Source organism: Chiloscyllium plagiosum, chromosome 36 (genome assembly GCF_004010195.1).
Source record: "Chiloscyllium plagiosum isolate BGI_BamShark_2017 chromosome 36, ASM401019v2, whole genome shotgun sequence".
Lineage (NCBI taxonomy): Eukaryota > Metazoa > Chordata > Chondrichthyes > Orectolobiformes > Hemiscylliidae > Chiloscyllium > Chiloscyllium plagiosum.
The window spans coordinates 25,932,428-25,955,928 of NC_057745.1; the positions used below are offsets into that span (position 1 = coordinate 25,932,428).

General features: G+C 42.7%; 1 protein-coding gene across 8 annotated transcripts in view; it reads right to left on the bottom strand.

Moving 5' to 3' along the window:
• Nucleotides 1-23,501, bottom strand: part of LOC122541051 (multiple C2 and transmembrane domain-containing protein 2-like) — a 476,548-nt gene that overhangs the window by 64,047 nt on the left and 389,000 nt on the right. For 7 of the 8 annotated variants that reach the window (XM_043677545.1, XM_043677546.1, XM_043677549.1 and 4 more), the window contains one exon: nucleotides 22,433-22,480. In XM_043677545.1, coding sequence (XP_043533480.1) covers nucleotides 22,433-22,480 — 48 coding nt within the window. Of the gene's footprint in view, nucleotides 1-908; nucleotides 1,670-22,432; nucleotides 22,481-23,501 lie in introns of all 8 variants that reach the window. The other variant, XR_006309501.1, reaches the window with a different exon arrangement.

Below are 23,501 nucleotides of genomic sequence, written 5' to 3' on the forward strand. Positions count from 1 at the left end.
GAATACACTGGGGTTTGTTGCCCCCTCACGGTGAACCAAGAGCCATGTGAAGGAAAGTCTGAAGTCAGTTCAGGTGGATTGGCCATGGGCAATGCAGGGTTACTGGGTGGTGGTGGTGTTTGGGGGGGGTGCTCTTTGGAGGATCCATGGACTCAATGGGCCGAACGGTCTGCTTCCATACTGTAGGGGTTCTCTGACTGTGAGAGTTTGTGAAGCCTCCTTCTGTCGGGCGTGCACTGTACAACTGAAGCTGCATTTGAAACATCAATTGCATCCTGGGGGAAACCATGGACATCAGAGCAAAAAATAAAAATACCTGGGCAAAGATTAGCGCTGGCGTAAAATGAAAACACTTAGGTAGGAAGAGGCACAAGTGGGGTAAAGGGAAAGAAGTGGTTAACCGCGTTTCAGGTCAAACAGTTGTTAATGGAGAATGACTCAAGCGCTAGTGGTTGTGACGCAGCAGATACCAGAGGAAGGAAGAACAAAGGTAGGGTAGAAGTTCGGAGGAGATTCAAAACTGCACAAACTTAGACGTTCATGTAATGGGAATTAAAACAAACAAGCCAATGGGTCAAAGCAGTTCTATAAGATCTAAGAACAAAGCTTAGAGAATGAAAAACTAATTTTCTAAATTCAAAAAGATGGAAAAGAAATGACAATAAACGCAATGTAATAAATACAGGCAAATCTACTACTAAGACTACATAGAATGACTGCATTTATATAGCACCTTTCACAACCTCAGGCTCTCCCAAAGTGCTTCACATTCAATGAAGTATTTGTACATTGCAGTCACTATAATAAACACTGTATTAACGAATCAGTCATCAGTTTCAGTGAGGCAGAATGACCTCTCCTGTTGTTTTCCCAAATAATGGACATGGGCTTTTTAAAAAAAAATTTACCTGAGAGAGAGCAGAGGAATCATTTGGTTTAACATCACATCTGAAAGTCTGCAACTCCCCTCAGTCCTCTGTCAGAGTGCAGTCTACTTTTCAATGCTCACGTCTCTGGAGTGGGAGCTGAAACTATAACCTACAGACTGAGAGGCAAGGGTGCTAGCAATTGAACTGCAGCTGTTGTGACAGAGGAGAGCTGATACAGAAGGGAATAATATCCTGGTTAAATATGGAAAAACAATTTGCAAAAGGTACATGAAAACCTGCTGTCATAATAGTAGGGGAGATCTGAAGGAAATTATAACTAGGAGAAGACATTGTCCAGGTTGCAAACACAGGAAATAAGAACTAAAAGATCAAAATGGTTTTCTTTTGAAAATGCACTGCACAGTTTCCATGGAAAGAGACAGAAATCATAGAGTTATCAATAATAAGCATTTTACTTTGTTATGTCAGAAAAACAAGTTTCTTCCATGATAATCCAGTCCAGTGTATAAAAGATCTAATTGCACAGCTCAAAATTAGCATAGATTAAACCAAGTATATAGCAATTTACTATTTAAAATCTCAGCAACATAGATGGGCTGCTACACTGGACTGGAAAAGTTGATGGTTATGAAATGGTGCCAAAAAAAAAAAACTCCCTGTGTGTCATCCATCTCCTCTTGTCTTCGGAAGCAGCGCAAACTGCCCACTATGCTTTTGCGTCTTCCCGGTTCTAAGATCCAGCTGTCTTTGGATGAGAGGTTAAACTTCATTTGTCCTCCCTAAAAAAAATGATAAATTCTCCAATGCATACTGGCTAATGCTTACTTCTTAAATCATAAGGCTAAAATAGGATAATGTTCACATTGCTGCTTCTGGGAGCTTCCTATGTGCAAATTGACTGCTATCGTTCCTGTATGACTGTAATCGCACGACTTCAAAAGTACTTCATTGCTGATAAGGTGCTCTGCAACATCCCAAACCTGGGAAAGAATTTACATAGTTCAGCAACTCATCAACATTGCTCCAACAACACCCTTCAAACCCACAAACTCTACCACCTCAAAGGGCATGGGCAGCAGATATGTGAGAACACCATTTCCTGTAAGATGCCCTCCAAGCCAACTAAATTAGATTAGATTCCATACAGTGTGGAGACAGGTTCTTCGGCCCAACCAATCCACACTGACCCTCCAAAGAGTAACCCACCCAGACCCATTTTCCCTCTGACTAATGCACCTAACACTATGGGCAATTTAGCATGGCCAATTCACCTGACCTGCACATCTTTTGGACTGTGGGAGGAAACCGGAGCACCAGGAGGAAACCCACGCAGACACGGAGAGAGTGTGCAAACTACACACAGACAGTCGTCCGAGGCTGGAATCGAACTTGGGACTCTGGTGCTTGTGAGGCAGCACTGCTAACCACTGATCCACCATTACCATCATGACTTGGCAATATATTGCTGTTGCTTCAGTGTTGCTGTGGGGTGTCAACCCCTGGAAGTCCCGTCCTAATAGCACTGTGGATTTACCTATAGCCCAAAAGGTTAGCAATTCAAGAAGGCAGCTCTCCATTACTTGCTGCAGGGTGATTAGGGTTGGACAATAAATGATGGTCTAGACACTGGTGCCACATTCCAGAAACCAATTAAGAATAATGTAAAAACAACCATATTTATTATATTTTGGTTGTTGATCTCACTCTTTACGTACCTTCTCTGCAGCCATAACATTACATTCCTCACTCTGTTGTGATACCTTTATTCCCTTTGTATGTTATGATCTGCCTGTACTGCATGTGAAACAAAACCTTTCACTGTGCCTAGGTACATGTGACAATAATAAATCGAATCAAGTCAAAAAGATATAGATGTCATTGGCTATTGCAGCAAATATTTCCCCTCCCTAATTGCCTAGAGGGCAGTTAAGAATCAATTACATTGCTATGGGTCTGGACTCACATGGCTGCTCAGTCCAGGTTAGGATGGCAGATTTCCTTCCCGAAAAGGAATTACTGAATCAAATGGGTTTTTATGACAATGGTTACATGCCTGCAATTAGACAAACCTGTTGTTTGGAGTCAAAGGGAGAAAATGTAATGAGCAGAGAATCATTTATAAAGGTCTGCACGTATGAAATAGGCTCAGACCATTCAGCCATGCTGGGATTTAAACGCATGTTTCAAAACATTGAAGCAGTTCAGAAAAGATTTCCAAGGACGTTGCCGGGGTTGGAGGTATGAGCTATAGGGAGAGGCTGAATAGGCTGGGGCTATTTTCCCTGGAGCATCGGAGGCTGAGGGGTGACCTTAAAGAGCTTTATAAAATCATAAGGGGCATGGATAAGGTGAATAGACAAGGTCTTTTCCTCAGGGTAGTGGAGGCCAAAACTAAAGAGCTTAGGTTTAAGGTGAGAAGGGAAAGATATAAAAGAGATCTAAGGGGCAACATTTTCACACGGAGGGTGATGTGTGTATGGAATGAGCTGCCAGAGGAAGTGGTGGAGGCTGGTACAATTTAAAAGGCATCTGAATGGGTATATGAATAGGAAGAGTTTAGAGAGATATAGGCCAAATGCTGGCAAATGGGACTAGACTAATTTAAGATGGTCAGCATGGACAAGTTGGACTGATGGGTCTGTTTCCATGCTGTACATATCTATGACACTACTACTCTATGATTAACCTGGGTTTCTGGATTACTAGTCAAGCAACATTACCACCACGTCCTCCACATTGACTGGATGAGAAATTTTTCTCAGACATTTGAACTGTTTGCCTCAGGACGCAGTGGAGGAGAGATCATTGAACATTTGTTAAGATGGAAGTGGATAGATTCTTCTAAGGTAGGGAAACCAACCTTTATCGAAAGTAGGTGCAAGTATGGAATTCAACATGAATGGCCAAACAGACTTCAGAAGCTGAATGGTCTAAGCCTGAACCTATTTCATACGCTCATACTTTTAGGAACAATTCTTTGCTAGTTAATTTCCCTCCCTTTGACTCCAAACAATAAGTTTAATGTAGTGAAGCTTTGTTACATATGCAGGTAAAATAATAATTTCTAAATACCACCAATTACTGAGTGACAAACTCTTTGAAAATGACACCGTGTTCTTTTTAACGTAATCAAAAAAAGACACTGCAGGACATTTAAAACATCTCTGATGAGCCCTGCATTTGCAAGTGTCCAAAGTAAGTGCTCGCTACAGGATGCTATCGTTTTGTGTGAATTAAAGGACGGAAAAATGAAAGCCAGGCATGATATGATGTAATTTTAGTTCTTAAACCCAGTTTAATAAAAGAAGCAGCATGGAACTAGGACTCCAGTTAATAACCACTATCAATGTTAGATTTTTATGTTGATTGTACCCTTTCTTTTATCCACAAATTTCTTCACAAGCATGTTAAATTATTATAGACTCCAATAATAATAGGAACAAAAAATAAGCAATGTGTAGTAAAGAAGGCAATATAGGAACCATGGGTCTCACTGACTATAGAAGCATTGTCAAGCATGTGCTGAAATGAAGAAATCAAAAAAATGTGCTAAGGATTATGTTCTGTTCCCTTTGGAGAGCAATGAAAACACTACGGTGAAAAGACATAAAAAGATTAATCTGGGTACTTTTTACAATGTGAAACATTTAAGCAGTACGTCCATAGTAACATTGTCAAAATGCATCAAGGAATCAGCCTTGCCTGAATACACAGTATTATCACACAGTGGTTGTGACAGTGTTTGATAATCTACAGAATGAGCTTCTTGTGCTGCATCATCTCTTTGTCAGTGCTAGTCTACCTGCTGAATGGTCTTGCAGCAAATCACTGCAGATGCTGGAATCTGTATGGAAAACAAAAAATGCTGGAAATCACAGCGGGTCAGGCAGCAGCCAGCTCTGAAGAGGAGTCATCTAGACTCGAAAAGTTAGCTTGCTCTCTCTCCACGGTTGCCACCTGACCCCTGTGATATCCAGCACTTTTTTTTGTTTTCAGTACCGAGTGATCTTCCTTTCCATGATTGGAAAGGATTTATTAACTGATTCTACAAAAATACAGGACAGAGAAAGTCCACACTGTAAGGTTATAAATCAAAAAACACAGTAGAAAAGCAAGGAAGTTATGATGATCATTTATCGAACACTGAATGGGACTAAACTGCAGTATTGAGTCCAATTCGGGGCACCATATTTTCGGAAGGTGCAAGCGCATTAGTGAGTGTGTCAAACAGATTTGAGAGAATGTTTCTAGGGATGAAGGGGGTGTCATTCCTGAGGAAAAACTGAAGATACTGGAGCTGATCTGCTCAGACATGAGGACATGTAGAGACTTATGAGTCTGAACTGAGAGGTCACTGTTCCCGTTGATCAAAGTATTGAAAACCTGGAACGCCAATTCATTGGCAAAAGAATCATAGGTGAGATGAGGAAAATCTTTGTGATGCAGTGAATAACTGGTGTCTGGATGCACTGCCTGAGGGCATGGAGGAGCTAATTCAAAGAAAACTGCATAATTAGCAGAAGAGGAAAAATTTATAGGGCTATGGTGGGTGTGGTTCTAGCTGTGATGCCCTTATCGAGAGCCAGCACAGACATGAAGGGAAGAGGAGTTGACTTAGCCACTCTATGATATCAGCAATCTTTTTGGTTCGTCTATCCAAAGGAGCAGAAGGAAGCAGAACTAAATAAATAACATTGGCAACCATTCCAGGGAATTTTATAGATCTGCAGAGGTTACCTTGGGTATCTCAGAATGAAATGGAGGCCACCGTGACTTGATAACCAATGTTGCCACTTGTGCAGAATGCTGTCACATGACTGTTATTATTCTCTAGAAATACAAATGACGTAACGAAAACTCTGGTCCCAATAACAACGTCGATAACATGCTTTATGTCATGAAATATCCTAAGACAATTCACAGGATCAATATCTGATAAACTGTAACATCTAGCAAGATCAGGCAGTATTAGGGCAAGTGCTTGGTAAAAGGGATAGATCTTGAAGTCATATTGTGGAAGGGCAATAGACCCCAGTGCTGTGAATGCAGTGTTGACTACTTCAAAAGAATCTAACATTTATTAAGGGGGATGGAACATTTCAAACACCGCAACACGGCAGATTGAAGCCGAGCTTTGAGGCCACAACAAGACACAGATTTGGCACTTTATTTCAATCCAGTTTATGGAAGGGAGAACACAGCGAGAATTGAAGAGAGCGTCCTGATAGGTGTGGAGGGCCAAAAGCCAGCAGCAGGAAAGGGACAAATTATTGGATGACAGAAGGAACCTCAAAAGTCATAAGGATAAGAATTAAAGGTGGAAAGAAGGGAAAAAAATCAATACTTGGTTGCAGAGATCTTTTGGAGATATAGTGCAGGACAGCAGTTTAATTTCTGAGCCAGTATTTACCTCAGCACATATTCACAGCCTCTTGTAACATGAGAATGATTGGCTGGAGGAGGCTTGATAGAATTCCGACAACATTTCTCGGGCAATGATCTAGGGAACAGAGGTTTTGACCGCATTTTGCTGAGTGCTTGCCTGGACGTGTGGAGTTTGTGTGGGCTGCAAGTACGGTTCTGGGAACTATTGAAATATAGCATTTACGCAGCAGAGGGGGAACACTCTTCTAGCTCTCTCACACAGCTCACAGTTGTCAAATAGAAAGAACGTAGAAAAAATACAGCGCAGCCCTCGATGTTGCGCCGATCCAAGCCCACCTAACCTACACTAGCCCATTATCCTCCATATGCCTATCCAATGCCCATTTAAATGCCCATAAAGAGGGAGAGTCCACCACTGCTACTTGGCAGGGCATTCCATGAACTCACGACTCGCTGAGTAAAGACAAATGGTGAAGTTGAAAACATCAGGACTGCTGTGTTTCTCTCTAATCTCTCTCTCTCACTTCATTTTCTTCCAACCTTCACTGTCTACCTCTCTTTACCAGATCTCTCTCTCTCTGTCTCTATAGAGTTCACAGCTTGACTCAACTGGATATGGCATCATTGCACTCTGCCCCAGATCTCCAGCTTTGGAATATCACCCACACTGTTCAATTCTGGTCTCACTGCAATAGGAAAGATGTTGTTAAACATGAAAGGATGCAAGAAAGATTTACAAGGGTTGAGCTGTACGGAGAGGCTGAATGGGCTGGGGCTATTTTTCGGTGCATTGGAGGCTGAGAGGTGACCTTATAGAGGTTTACAAAATCATGAGGAGCACAGATAGGGTGAATAGTTAATGTCTTTTCCCCAGGTTGGGGGAGTCCAAAACCTATGCCCTCTAATTTAAGGTGAGCGGGGAAAGATTTAAAAGGGACCTGAGGCAACTTTATCACACAGAGGGTGGTGCGTGCATGGAATGAGTTGCCAGAGGAATTGGTGGAGGCTGGTACAATTACAACATTTAAAAGGCATCTGGATGGGTTTGGAGGGATATGGGTCAAATGCTGGCAAATGCGACTAAATGAATTTAGGATATCTAGTCGGCATGGATGAGTTGAACTGAAGAATGCTTCCATGCTGTACAGCTCTGTGACTCTTCCCAATCTTTGTCAAGCCACAGCCTGGATGCAGTTCCTCTTGGGGGGGGGGAAAGGTGAACTGGTCACATGGGAATATGAGTGAGCCACGCAACTTCTGTCCCTTTGATGGGGCTCTTGGCCAAACTTTTGTGTACCACCTTCTCTAATAGGACCCCTCCCCAGCTGCACTGTTTGACAAATGTTTTAAGCCCCTTGTGCTCCCCCCCCCCCCCCACTGAGACAGCCAGTTCTGTCGGGCAATAACTCAAGCACAGTGCTGCTTTAAAAACCTGACAGAGCCATGAAGTCTCCCAAATCCTCACTCTACATCGATGCAGTACTTAGCCGCATCGGCACTGTACCTATACCCCAATGGATTACTTTGTGCCAGCAGCATCAAAGGCAAAAGAATCAGAGGCACAAAAATAGCAAATTAGAATCCAGCTCATGCTGTAGAGACTGCACCTTAATAGAGGTTAACTGTACAGCAAATATTGTTTGGAATTACTGTCCCCATTAGAAATTAGGCAGCGCCTCGAAACAAAATTCTAATTAGTTACTAAATCATTGTTGATTTTTGATATACTTTTTTGCTGCGGTTTTTAAATGAACAGTTTATTGCCGTTTTCAAGGTCACTGTTCCAGCTTTCATGAGAACGCTGCAGAATCTTCATGGTTTCACTGGGGAGATGCCAGCCTAACAACATTGCACGCTGAATAATTACAATCTTCCCGGGCTGATTTCAGTGAGCGAGGTAACACGCCCTGTCGTCGAGGTGACTGAGACCTCGGAGCCTACTCGAGTGTGGGCATCATGGCACCACCCTCACCGTGATCCCTTCGGGGAAGTAGTCACGTAGACCCAGGCCTGGCAACGTGACTGGGAAAAGCTCGGTTGGTGCAGATTTTCTTTTCTGGGATGGAGATGCTACAGTGATCTAATTGCATAGAAATGCAAGCTCTGACAGTTCAAAGCTGACAGAAACCAGCTTCAAGACTCCAGCCTGGCTTTCTTTAAACGAAATGCTAAAAAAAAATCCATGAGAAAAATATGCATTGACGATGAGCCAGTGGGAACAAATGAACTTTTATCTTTTGCATAATGTTGAGAGAGTGTTTGGGAGTTTTGGTAATTAAACACTGTGCGTCATTTCAGATTCATAGTTTAGGCAAATGGGAGTTGTGCTGGTCTTTTGTTTTTGTCTTAAACAGTATGTTTATAAATGGTAAACAGCTCTCCCCTCAAGGACTGATTAAAAAAGCAGAAATGGCATCTGCTATATATAAAGTATGCCAGAAGGGCTCCGTCTTTAGATTTAATAAAACACATTTCTTCTTTCGGGGAAAAAAAAACGCAAAAGGGCACTAACCTCCTGCACTGTGTCACAAAGTAAAAACTGAATCGTTTTTTTGGAAACGGTTGCTGGGTATTTTCAACGTCGACGCAGCTGACTCCTTTTACATTCAGGACAGCTAATCATCAAACGTAGCATTAACTGAACAAAGTTTATTTGTGGCTCCAATTTCCTGTATTGACTCTGAGCCCCCCACATTCCCCTCCTCAATCATTGTTATCTACTTGAAGAGCTTTCTCTCCCACCATCTTCAAATATTAGGAATACTGGGACACTGTCTTTCAAACATTATTATGTGTTGAGCTATTCTGGACCACAGTTGGTTTTGACTCAATCTGCAGTTCTTGATTATACTTTAACCCTCACTGCATCACCACTGGTGTGTGAGCATCTTCTGGTGTTCACAGGAAATTAGAATTTGATGAAACCGGTTTCGGAGACAATTGATATGATTAAGTAACGTGGCTTTGTTTATAATGAAACTAAAACCCAAGAGTTGCTTTTCGAATGGTCCTTTCAAAACATAACGGATGCAATGCTTAACAAACCATTTCTGTGTACTATCCATCGATGCAGAGCACCTAAATGCAACTTTTTAGACCTTTATTTAATATAATGCCAGAACTATTGCTACTGAGAAAATGAAGACAAGATGAGCTTTAAAATTGGTTTCAAAATACAGTTCACGTCTGTTTTCTAAACTCATGGTTCCAAATGGGACCAATTTAAAGTTGAGCTGATCAACTTGACTGCTGCTCATTTGGTCGCTCAGTTGTTAGAGCACTTTTTCAGAAACTTCAATTCATCGAAAATTCTGCTGCTGACCACTGCTCAGTTTGGCAACATTGCAATTTTTAAATTACACCGCACTTCTAAAATTCCTCCGCAGCCCCACTCCTCCTTATTACTACAACACTCTACAATCTTCCAAGATCCCTGTGATGCTCCAATTCCAGCCGTTGGGATTTTCACTGCTTTGCCGATGATGGCCACAGAATCAGCTGTCAACATGAATTGGAATTCCTTCCCCCAAGCCTCTCTGCTTGCCTATCATTCTCTTCTGTAAGACTGTTGAAAACCATTTCAATTGTGGAGCTTGTCAAATTTTGTTTGACCACACCCTAATAAGCTGATTCTCTTATGTTATGGGTGCTACGTAAATGCAAGCGTTCATTCATCGGGACAGTGGAAGGGGACCTTCAGCTCCCAGATCTGGTGAGCTTTGAAGTGGGAAAAGCAATTCACTGGGGCAGAGTGATCAATCAGGTTATACTCTCTTCCACCCTCGTACACCAGGCAGAAGCATTCTCATTCGCCTGTGGCTATCTTTGAGACCAGGAGCCTTTAAATGAACTTTGATGAATTCTATCATATTTAGTTTTGTAACTTGTGATTTTACCATGACTTCTGTCATTAACATAGGCAGCATTGTTCGAGCGACTTAGAACACTTTTCATTGTATTTTTCTTGTAAAAATACATCTGACAATAAACTCGAAATTCTAAACTGATTTAAGCAAGTGGTGGTATTCCATATATCTGCTGCCCTTGTCCTTCCAGATGGAAGTGGTCATAGGTTTGGAAGGTGCTGCCTGAGGATCTTTAGTGAATTTCTGCAGTGCATCTTTAGATAATACACACTGCTGCCACAGAGCGTCGGTGGTGGAAGGAGTGGGTGCTTGTGGACATGGTGCCAATCAAGTGGGCTGCTTTGTCCTGGATGGCATCAAGCTTCATGAGTGTTGTTGGAGCTGCACCCATCCAGGCAAGTGGGGAGCATTCCATCACCCTCCTGACATGTGCCTTGTAAATGGTGGGCAGGCTTTGGGGTGTCAGGACGTGAGTTACTCACCACAGTAATCCTACCCTGACCTGCTCCTGTAGCTACTGTACTTATGTGGCATGTCTAATGGAGTTCTGAATAAGAATCATTGAACCCGAAACATTAACTCTGCTTTCTCGCCACAGATTCTGCCAGGCCTGCTGAGTTTTTCCAGCAATTTCTGTGGTCGTTTCTGATTTCCAGCATCTGCAGTTCTTCGGGTTTTTTGAACTGAAACAGCATGTCTATTTTTACAGTGAAGACCTCGGGGAATCTACACAGACATTCACTCTTCTGATAAGTGATCAAGCAGAAATAAATCAATACGTTGCGTGCACTCTGTGATTTTCACCAATGCTGTGGGTATAAAGGAGTCACTGCCATTTAGCTGCAGGTCTCACCCACTCTGCCCCAAAAGCAATGTTGGAACGACAACAAAAGAGACGGGCCTTTGAACTCAATCCTGATACACCTCTGTGAGGCTTTCACGAGCATTTTGTATTCCATCTGCATTACAAGAAGAATGCAAGTTCACACTTTCCAAAGTGTAACTTGGAGCAATTCAGTGTTCAGATTTTTTTTTAATTATTGGGAAATAACTGAACTACTGGGAAATACTGTGAGGGTTTCTTTGTTGATGCACTGCAGTGATTTATAAAGGAAGATGAAGTCGATTTTGACTCATGACAAATGGAAGTGCATCAATGAAATTCATTTGGGTCAGAAGTTATCAAGAATGGAAATGTACCGGCTCAGACCTCTGCAATCTCCATTACGGTTGAAAGAACAAACCTCTCCTTCCTATCGGAAAGATGTTGTGACACTTGAAACGGTTCAGAAAGGATTTACAAGGATGTTGGCACGGTTGGAGGATTTGAGCTATACGGAGAGGTTGAATAGGCTGGGGCTGTTTTCCCTGGAGCATCGGAGGCTGAGGGGTGACCTTATGGAGGTTTACAAAATTATGAGGTGCGTGGATAGGATAAATAGACAAAGTATTTTCCCTGGGGTCGGGGAGTCCAGAACTAGAGGTCATAGGTTTAGGGTGAGAGGGGAAAGATAGAAGAGACCTACAGAGCAACTTTTTCACACAGAGGGTGGTATGTGTATGGAATGACCTGCCAGAAGAAGTGGTGGAGGCTGGTACAATTGCAACATTTAAGAGGCATTTGGATGGGTATATGAATAGGAAGGGTTTGGAGGGATATGGATCAGGTGCTGGCAGGTAGGACTAGATTGGGTTGGGATACCTGGTCGGCATGGACGGGTTGGACCGAAGGGTCTGTTTCCATGCTGTACATCTCTATGACTCTATGACTCTAAGAGGGTGCATTTTATGGCTACAAAAACCTTACACTAATCATATCCCTTCAGTTTATACTTCTGCATATGTGCACTGAAGGAAGGTTAGAGTAGATTCCCTACAGTGTGGAAACAGATCATTTGGCCCAACAAGTCCACACCAACCCTCCAAAGAGTAAACCACCCAGACCCATCCCCCTACATTTACCCCTGACTAATGCACCAAACACTACGGCAATTTAGCATGGTAAATTCACCTAACCTGGACATCTTTGGATTGTGGGAGGAAACCGGAGCACTTGGAGGAAACCCACGCAGACACAGGGAGAATGTGCAAACTCCCCACAGACAGTCATCAGAGGCGGGAATCGAACCCAGGTGTGTGGTGCTGTGAGGCAACAGCGCTAACCACTGAGCCACCATCCATCCCTCCAAACTCCCTCAGCAACAAACCCCTCCCCCCTTCCCACCCCCACCCGTGAAGGACTGAATATTCTATGTGGGTTAACTTTCAGACAGAAATTAAACAAACAAGTTGCACTTATTTAGCACCCTTTTACCATAATAAACAGTATCAGGAAGCTTCACAGTTTAGGACAATGACAAAAAGCTTGGCCAGAGAGTCAGGTTATCAGAAGCGTCTCTTCAAGAGGAAAGTGAAATAAGGAGAGAGAAGTGAAGACAGGCTATTCCAGAGCTTGTAGATTACTCAGCTAAAGGGATGACCCCTAGTGCTGGAGCCATGAAAATTTGAGACACGTCCGAGTCCAGACACAGATGGATACAAATAACACAGCGGGTGGAGGGTCTGGAGGAGTTTGCAGTGATATAGAGAGCAAGGACATGGAGGGATTTGAAATCAAGGAGGAGGATTTTAAAATTTGGGGCATTGTGCAACTGGGAACCAAAGTCCATCAGCGACTGCAGCAGTTGTGCGTGAACGGGACTTGGGGTGAGTTAGGATAGGAGCAGCAGTGTTTTAAATTTGTGGAGGGTATTGAAAACACTTGGACTCATACAGTTAATATTGTCTTCAGGTTATTCTGAAGGACGTTACAAAGTTGTGACCAATTGGATCCGTGCCTTTTCATCACCAAGTCCTGTCAGCTCCATTCGCTACAAAGTGCTTCATTACTTTGCTGCACATCTTTAAGCCATCCATACACCGAAGGTACTATATGAATGCAAGTTATTGTTGCTGTTCTGAGACAACAATTGTCATGTACGATTTTAATCAGTACATTGACTGGACAAATCAGATGGGCAAGGGTAACATGGAAGACCAAACAGTAAATTCCAGCAGGGATTGTCTCTGAGAGCAGTACATTACACAACCTACCCAGGAATAGATTATTTCAGATCTAGTCATGAGTAAGGAGCTAGGACTGATGAGCATCCTCATAGTCACGGTCCCTGTTGGGGGGTAGTCATCCCAAGATAGAAGAATTTTAAATTCACTTTGAAGGAGAGCAACTCGGTCTCAAACTAGCGTTCTCAAATGAAATAAGCAAAATGAGGAAAAAGATGTTGACAAAGAATGGTAAAATAGACTAAGAGAAAGGTCCTGAAGAAGGGCTTATGCCCGAAACGTCAATTCTCCTGTTCCCTGGATGCTGCCTGACCTGCTGCGCTTTTCCAGCAACACATTTTCAGCTCTGATCTCCAGCATCTGCAGACCTGACTTTCTCCTCCTAAGAGAAAGGTCAGCAGAGGTAGACATTTAAACAGATATTTCTTAACATGGAGTAATTTGTTAAAAAATTACTTGATAAGAGGTTGAACCAGCACTGGTTAACAAAGGTGGTCAAGGAGAGTATCCAAACAAAATCTAAGGTAAATGAAGCAGCAAAAAACTAGTGGTAGGCCAAAGGACTAGGAATGTTGGAGGAATCAGCAGAGGAAGATTAAAAATCTAATATAAAAAGGGAGAAAATTGGTTGTGGAAGTAAACTGTCAATAACTCCCCACTATACAAAAGGAAACAGAGCGGGAAGTGAGAGCAAAACACTCGAACGATGCAATTGAGGAATTGATAATGAGGAAAAAAAGAACTGGTAGATAATTTAAACCAATGCTTTGCTTTGGTCTTCAGTGGAAGATATGACAAGCATGCTGAAGATAATAGGCAGCAAGGTGCTAAAGAGAGGAAAGGTCTTTTGCAACAGTCTCTATCACAACGGACACAATGTTGGACAAACAAATGGGACTGAAGACAGACACATCACCAGGACCTAATGGCCTGCATGTGAGCTTTTTAAAAGAATTGGTTGCAGAGATAGCAGAGGTATTGGTTGATATTCCAGAACTCACCAGATTCTGTGAGGGTTCCAGCAGATTGGAATCAGTGATTGAACAAGGGGCAGAAACCAATCAAAGTGAAGGATCCTAGCTAATACGCACCACCACGCTAACGGTACAGCCCCTGAAATGGGCAAAGGGAATTAATGCACGATAAACCCATATCTGTTGGGATTGCAAATCACTCAACATACCAGCAACATTCAACCTGTGCATTAAAATTATATTTGTATGCGGCCAACATTGAACATGCTGCTTTATCGGCTACTTGTGACACCAATGGGTTTAATATTGACGCTGATTAGTGCAATGAGAAGCTAGCCAACACTGTTTAAAGGTGCAAGGTTTGTGAAGGTTTGTTGCTCAGGTTGAGGTTTAGGGTGTAGGTTTGCTCGCTGAGCTGTAGATTTGATATCCAGACGTTTCATTACCTGGCTAGATAACATCATCAGTGGCGACCTCCAAGTGAAGTGAAGCTGTTGTCTCCTGCTTTCTATTTATATGTTTGTCCTGGATGGGGTTCCTGGGGTTTGTGGTGATGTCATTTCCTGTTCATTTTCTGAGGGGTTGATAGATGGTATCTAGATCTATGTGTTTGTTTATGGTGTCGTGGTTGGAGTGCTAGGCCTCTAGGAATTCTCTGGCATGTCTTTGCTTAGCCTGTCCCAGGATTGATGTGTTGTCCCAGTCGGAATGGTGTTTTTTTTTAAGGTTTAAAGGTGGTCTGTACCTTTTCCGGGCAATGTGGCTGGGGCAGGCACTGAGGGGTACATGGAAAGCAAACCTAGTCGTGGCAAACAATGAGTAATGGCACAAAATGAGGCAGAGTGGACTCCAAAAGGTTTCAGACAATGCACGGCAGGTCATCGTGAAGGTGATGGAGAGGAAGAGGGATGCCCTGTATGTGCAGTATGTCCTCCAGTCATTTGGTCAGAGGGCAATAGGAACTGCAATGCTGGGAGTCAAACCCGATAATCTGGATGTAACGCCACAACACAAGGTGAGTAAGAGCAAGTTATAGAGTCATACAGCATGGAAAAGGACTCTTTGGGTCCAATCAGTCCATGCCAACAACAATCTCAAACTAAAATAGTCCCACCTGCCTGCCACCTGCCCCAAATCCAGCCAAACATTTTCTCTACATTAACTTATCCAAATGACTTTTAAACACTGTAACTGTACCCACACCCACCACTTCCTCAGCAAGTTCATTCCACACGCAAATAATCCTCTGTGTAAAAAATGTGCCCCTCATGTCTTTTTATAAACTTCCCACCCTAGGGACAAGGCACCTGCCACTTATCATATCTATGCCCTTCATGATTTTAAAAACATCTATAGGGTCACCCCTCAACCTCCTACACTCCTATGAAAACAGCCTCAGCCTATTCAGCATCTCCCTATAAATCAAACCCCTCCAGTCCTGGCAGCATCCTGCTAACTGAACCCTCTCCAGCTAACAACATACTTCCTATAACAGGGCTTCAAGACTAATATACCATCAATGCCCCCACCCCACAGTCTTAGCCACTATGCAATTTACCCCCAATCACAGTGATTACTCACCAACAATCTCTATCCATCAGGACTCACGCCTAGGATTTATACAATTCAGCTCACTTTCGCAAACTCAGTACTGCTGACTACACCCACAGCATGGAGACACTGACAGCTATTTAACCATGACAGCTGGTCACCCTTGAACAGCACCGAATTCAAAAAGGCTGACGGAGCAAAAAACATACCAATCCTAGTGTAGCACTTGTGTGGGTTAGAGAAGAAGGTGAAGTCCCTACCCTCTGGGTGAAGACATCTCCACACATCCACCAACCCCAGCTCCTTGTTCAGGTCCATTAGCTGCCTGGATTGTGGGAGTATACCCGCGAGACCCCTCGGTATCCTATCCACCTCGGGGTCCATAAGTCGGTTAAAGTCTCCCTCTATAATTGTATGATGCACCCCAAGGGCCATCAACCTGGAGGGCGTATCCGTTAAAAATTTGAGGGGGTGTGCCGGGGGGGCAATATACATTCAAAATCCTGTACTCCACTCAATGTATCGAAGCTCTCGGGATCAGAAACCGCTCATATTCGTCTTTAATTTGGTCTAACAGCTGAAATGGGAGATTCTCCTGGATAAGTATAGCAACTCCTCTGCTTTTAGAATTAAAGGATGAGAAAAACACCCAGCCAGACCCTTCCTGCTGTAACCGATAAGTGCTCCTTATCGGTTAGATGTATTTCTTGCAGCAAGGCTACATCAACCGTTTCTTTACTAAGGCTTGAAAGTCTCTTCTTTCTCTTAATCGGTGAATGATTCCCCTTAATGTTCCAGGTGCACCATTTACACAACCTATTAGTCATAGCCGTCCAAAACAGTCCGTGATCCCCTGGGAGGAAGAATCCCTCTCATAATGCGCCGAGTGTAAACAGTTCAAATAAACTTGAGAATACAACTACAAAAACTACCAAATCAAAACTTCTAACAACTACTTCTACAATGAATCAACATTTAACACAAATAAAAGGAGACTTCTCCCCTTGCTCACGGGGGACACTCACACAACCCACTAACCCCTCCATGGCTCCTTCAAGCTGAAGCCACACTCCAAACCCAGACAAAACAAATCACATGCATCTTATAACAAGAAAATTAAAAGTGGGCATTCAGCCCATCCCATCCATACTTTGACCCTGGGCAATCCTGGTCGATAAAAAAAAACACCCTCAAACCCCCACCCCACATCAAGAGAGAGAAGAAAAGGGAATGATAAATAAAAAGATAATGGGAGGGGAGAAAGAAGGGAGAAGAGAGAGAAAAAGAAAAAAGGTGTCCCCCATGTATTAAAAAAACAAAACCAGGCAAACCACAGAGAAAACAAGGTAAACACTATTGTCCATATTATTTGAGCCAGCCAGTCTATTTTAAAGTATCCAGGAAGACCTTTAGCTTTTCTGATTCGTCAAAATTAAACATGGACCCGTCGTGCCTGAAATGTAATATTGCCAGATATCTTAAAGAGTACTGAATATTCAATTCCCTTGGCCTCCTCTTTACTTCATCAAAGGCCTTCCTCTTATGAATCACGACCGGAGAGAAGTCTTGGAAAAGCATAATTCGTGATCCCTTGTATGTGAGAGCCTGAGGATCCTTCCCCAGTGCTCTAGAGGCTTCCAGCATCACTATCTCTGTAATGCTGGAGTCACACTAGGACCGGGGGGTGGGGGCACTGGAATGATCTGGGCCTGCGCACTGCGACCCGGTGGGCCTGCTCAACCCGCAGTTGGTCTACCTCAGACTCCAGCCTCAGAAACTGTGGGAGCCATTGCTCCAAGAAGTGGATCAGCTGGCTTTCTTCCTCCCACTCCGGCAGCCCAATCAAGCGGATGTTCTTCTGACGACCTCTACCTTCAAAGTCATTGAACTGCTCTTCCAAGGCCCGCACCCGCCATTCCAGGGTCTGGACCCAACCCACCAAGGATTCTGCCATGGTTTCAGAAACCAGCTGCTCCACCTCCATGACACACTGCCCAAGACACTGGATCTCCTGGTTATGCTTCTGCAGCATGACCGAGATCAGTTCCAGCCTGGTCCGGGTCTCCTCCATCGCTGAATCGATCTTCTCTCAAGAGTTTCATGAACTCCGAGACCAGGCTTTGCTCCACAGGTAAGTCCCCCGGGATGTTCGTGAAGGCTGACGCTGCGGTCGCAAGCGTGTCCTTGGCGGCAGGGGAGTGCCCTGCTTGTTGCGATCCTTTTTCCTTGGTCATCTTCCTTAATCAACAAAACTGACACACAGCAATTCTGGGCATCTAAAACTACCAACTTTTACCACAACAGCTAAGAAAGGAAGGATAACTGCATCACTTTGCCTGGGTTATGGTGCAGAGCTCAGCAAGGCAGACCTACTGGATTGCCGCCATCTTGGATCTCAGCCCACAGAGTTTAAATTAGGAAGGATACATCAGATTTAGATTGTGTAAATAAAGGAAATAAAGAGAGGGAAAGAAATATGAGATTAACAGAAAGAAATAAAAGAGCAAAAGCAAAAAGTAAAACAATTTTTATAAATCTCTAGCAGAGATTAAATGTTGAAGGAATGAGACTCCATATTTTATATACTTAATTGGAAATATTTCAGTGCAGCACTTATGACTGATCATACCATTAAAAATTCACCTCATTCCAGGAACCTTGAAGTTTTCAGGCATATTTATTGGTTAAGCGTTGTAACATCATTCCCTTACTTTGATTCAGAAGTGAGTCACTTCAAGTAATTCTGTTATAACGCAGGCTGAGAAACAGCAAGGTTAGCTGGATTATAACATCAAGATTTCCATGTTCAACTGCATGCATCCAGACTCTGGAAGTTGCTTCACTGCATCATAACGGCGTGCACCATTAGCTTCAAAGCACAATCTAGCCGATGACTTCTGCAGACTCATTTTCCAATTCCCAGCTTGGCTGATGAACCAAACTATCAGAAACGTTTTCCAAACAGTAATACTTGAAACATTTCGCTGGTTTCCTCTCTGATCCACACCACTACTGCTTCTCTTTGGAACTGGAATTTACATTTTTTGAAACTGTTTACTGGCAGTGGTTGCTGGATCAGTTATTAATTTTAAATCGTCACGCTAAATTTTAATGTTAGATTTAAAATCTGAGATAGATTTTTAAAAATTCACTCAAAGGATGAGGGCAATGCAAGCAAGACCAGCATTTATTGCTCATCCCTAATTAAGGGTCAACCACTTAGCTGTGGGTCTGGAGTCACATGGAGGCCAGACCAGTTACCTTCCCTAAAGGACATTAGTGAATCAGATGGGTTTTTTTGACAATTGACAATGGATTCATAGTCATCATATAAACTCTTAATTTCAGACTTTGTTTATGAATTGAATTCAAATTTCACCATCTGCTGTGACGGGATTTCAAACTGAGTCCCCAGATCATTACCAATCCACTGATAATTGTCTCCCCATTATCCTTTATTACACAAAGATATTAAGGGATATTTGCAAAGGCAGGTGTTATGGAGTTAGGCCACAGGTTAGCCATGATCTCACTGAATGATGGAACAGACCTGAGGGGCTGAATGGCCTCCTCCTGTTCATAGATTTTCTCTTGATACAACCTGATTTCTACTTGTCAGTGTCTAACGATGGCAACATTTCAGCCAAACATTTGCACGTGCAATGCAGAATGGCCACATGGAAGAACATGACATCCAAGGCTGACTTGACAATATTTTTGCAGCCGATGATGAAGCTGAAGGTAAAACAGGCGTCTTGGGTTAGAATCGTAGTAAAAGCTTATTGATCTTGAATTAGAAAGGTATTAGCTCTACCTCAAGGCAATGAAGCATGGAAAATAACTTGTTATTCTTTTCCACACTCAATAGAACTAGATTTTAACAAATCACAGCTGCATAAATAAATCTGTTCTGTGAACAGTCGCTACTTGCAATGCAAGTAAATCGAGTGAAGGTGCTGTTGCAATTTAGCCTGTTGATGAAGCAAAGAGGCATTTCCTATCAATGTAACTGCGATGGAAAGGTTTCATCTTGTTTTCAAGTCATTTTAAAACAATGGAAGCTTATGTTTAATGTGATACGCTGAGGAAAGCTACACTTCAAAGAGTTGCACATCATCACTGGGAGGATCATGGTGGGAGATTCTCCACATTGCACAGACTCAGACTGTGGCATTCTGCACATTGCTAGCATAGATCAAATTGCTAACTTCTTCTAAAAAAATAGATGAACTTAAGTCTAAGCTTTTCAGAGAGACTACCATCTCTGATTGCACCTTAATAAATGGCGCAAAGGACGGTGTTGCAGGTAAAAGTTGTTTCTTGTAATTCACTCATGACATGAGCATCATTGGCTGGGCAACATTTATAGCCTATCCTTAGCTGATCTTGAGAATGTGGCAGTGAGCTACCTTCTTGAACCGTTGCAATCCATTAGGTGTTGGCACAATCGCAATGCCATTTGGGAGGCATTCCATGACTCCCAGCCACAGTGAAGGAACAGTGACATATTACCAAGTAGCTTGGAAATGTATTTTACAGATGGTGGTGTTCCCATGTATCGGCTGCCCTTATCCTTTTAGATGGCATTGGTCGTAGGTTTGGAAGGTGCTGTCTGCTGTATAAGGAGTCTTGGTGAATTTCTGCAATGCACCCACTGCAGTTACTGAGCGTCGATGGTGATGGGAGTGGGTGTTGTGCCAATCAACGGGCCTCTTTGCCCTGCATGGTGTCAAGTTTCTCGAGTGTTGTTGGAACTGCAGTGATCCAGGCAACTGGAGAGTTTCTATCACACGTGTTCCTGACGTGTGGCTTGGAGATGGTGGGCTGGCTTTGGGGAGTCATCGTGGGTGGTAATCGTGCCCTTGTTTCATGTGATGCCATGAAACTTCATGGGTTTCCGGAATCAATGTTGAGAATTCCCACGGCAACTTCCTCCTGACTGCATAACACTGTGCCACCATCTCTGCTGGGTCTGTCTTGCCAGTGGCATAGGATATATCCAGGGATGGTAATGGGGCTTTTGGGATGTTGTCTATGAAGTATGATTCTGTAAATGAGTGTGTTTCACGCTGTTGTTTGACTTGACTATGAGACAGTTCTCTCAATTTTGGTATTGAACCCCAGATATTAGTAAGGCGGACTTTACAGTGTCAACAGGACTGTGTTAGTCACTAACATTTCCATGCCTTAGTCCACCCAAGCAGTCTGTCCTATTCCATTCCATTCTTTAGACTTTCCAGTGTTTGATGGAATGGAGTAGATTTCTGAGCCACATTTCAAAGATTTTCCGTTAAGAGTCAACCAAATGCTGTGGGTCTGGAGTCAGATGGAGGCCAGACTTTCCTCCCCTAAAGGACATTGGTGAACCAGATGATTTTTTATGACAATCAACAATTGTTCCATGGTTACCTTTAAACATTTCATTCCAGATTTTTATTGAATTCAGATTCCACCATCTGTGATAGTGGGATTCAACCCATAGGTGCTTAGAACATTACCTGGATCTCTGGGATTGCTAGTCCAACAATACTAACACTACATCACACTGTCTTTCCAGAGTACTGCTCTTCTAGAGTTGCAAATCAGAAGTCACATGACCTCAGGTTATATTTCAACAGGTTTACTTAAAATCACAAGCTTTCAGTACGCGGCTCCTTCATTAGGTCAAGTCACTTCACCTGACAAAGGAGCAGCATTCCGAAAGTTTGTGGTTTCATATAAAGCTGTTGGACTAAAACCTGATGTTACGTGAGTTCTGACTTTGTCCACCTCAGTCCAACACCAGCATCTCCACGTGATGATTGAGCTGTAAGAGAAAAGATAAAGGCACTATTTTGGAAGATCTAATGTATTAATAGTAAATCTTCTGTGACTGATTACGGGTAATGGGAGGAAATGGAGATGACGTTGCAAACTGGCACTGGATGGTGTCATTAAATGAGCAAGAACCAACATTAAAGAAAAATCAGGCAGACTGCTTGTTGATTTACCTATGTCCTTGGTGTTGTTCTCTAAGACCATGTTTTTTTCCATACACAAATGTTTTTTCACAATGCTTGTTGTTTGCAGGTTGAGAGGTGACAGCACTGGCTCTCAAGCAAGTAAATGCAATAGGCATTCTGGCATTTCCGTTACAAGAGGTTGCAGAGCTACTGCTGGGAGAATGAGAATGTCAGTGCTAATTCATAACTCATTGACTTCAGTGGACTTGGCCCTTTGAAGTGTTACCAATTTAAAATTTTCCCTTACACAGACAGGCTTTCTGTTGCTTGCACCTGTATTAAACCATTTCTAGCTCTCACAGTAGGAGATGTTTTACCAGTGTTTAACAATACAGGCCTTCAGTGAATGGCTGACATGGAATTTGGAAGTGATTCTGTAACACTCAGACACAAATACAAATTAAAATCTTAAATACTTGCTTAAAGATATCCAAACCATCTACTTAGGATGGGTTTCTGCTTTAAGCATATCTCCTGCATTTGCCAAGTTTATTTTAATGCACTTAAGCTCAGGGTGGTAGCTGCCAATAATTTCAATTCAGTGCTTTGAGAACTCTGCAGAACAGAACGAGAATTGGCAGACTGACAGAGAAAATCCGCACCAGGGTCTTTTAATGAAACAAGCGAGTGAATCGTGAGATCCTTCATCCACAAACAACGTGCCTGCTTGTTGAGAAATAATTAGACACATTGTCCGTTACCTTTTCATCCTCCTCATCGTCGTCATCAATGTCCACGTCATAATCCTCCTGACACAGAAAATACAAGAAGAGAAATGAATAGTTAGCCTTAAATAACTTTCTTTTCTTATACTAGCAAAATGCTTTGAACTCTAGATCATTACAACAACCCAAGCAAAGTGTTTGATGCTTTAAAGTAGTGCTCAAACATGAAAAAAGGCCACGATATTTTTTACACTGATCATAAATTGTGCCTAAACAATGTAACTTGACTCATTCCTCTCATTCCTGATGAAGGTCTTATGCTCGAAACATTGAATCAATCCCCCTGCTCCTCGGCTGCTGCCTGACCGCCTGTGCACCACACTCTTCGACTCTGATCTCCAGCATCTGCAGTCCTCCCTTTCTCCGAATGTGACTTGACTGTACAGTACACTCGCCAACACGCCCACCATGTCTGTCACAGTAATGAACATCACTTCTGGTGTGAAACAAACACCACCATGGGCAGGGTAATGGGATGAGCTGGAATGCTCTTGCAGAGAGTCAGTGATCATTGGCCAGCTTGTATTCTGTATCCATTCTGATTCAATGAAATGAGCAAGTTCCAAAAGATATTCTGTACTCAGTAGTGTTCATCTGCACTGTTCAATTTCAGTGATGTCTCTTAATAGCAAGACATCTGCTTTAAATGAAATGTTTTATTACTTTGCAAGTTAATTATGCTATAGCCTGCTTGTTCATTGGGTGGCTTGTTTCAGCATCTTACAAACAGTTATATTGTGGGTTCATTCATTCATTCATTTTTTCATTCATTCCTTCATGTGCACTCCGCCCACAGGGACATCCTTGGATCCATTTTGAGCAATTTTCTAAGAAGTATTTTGTCAGTGGTGTTTTCCCATTGCTTTGTACTTTCAGGGGCACATTAGACAAATAAAAGTCATCCAGTCATACAGCACAAAAACAGACCCTTTGCTCCAATTTGCCCAAGCTAAACTAATCTCATTTGCCTGTGCTTGGCCCATACTCCTCTAAACCTTTCCTACTCATGAACCTGTCAAAATATCATTAAAATAATTGTATAAGT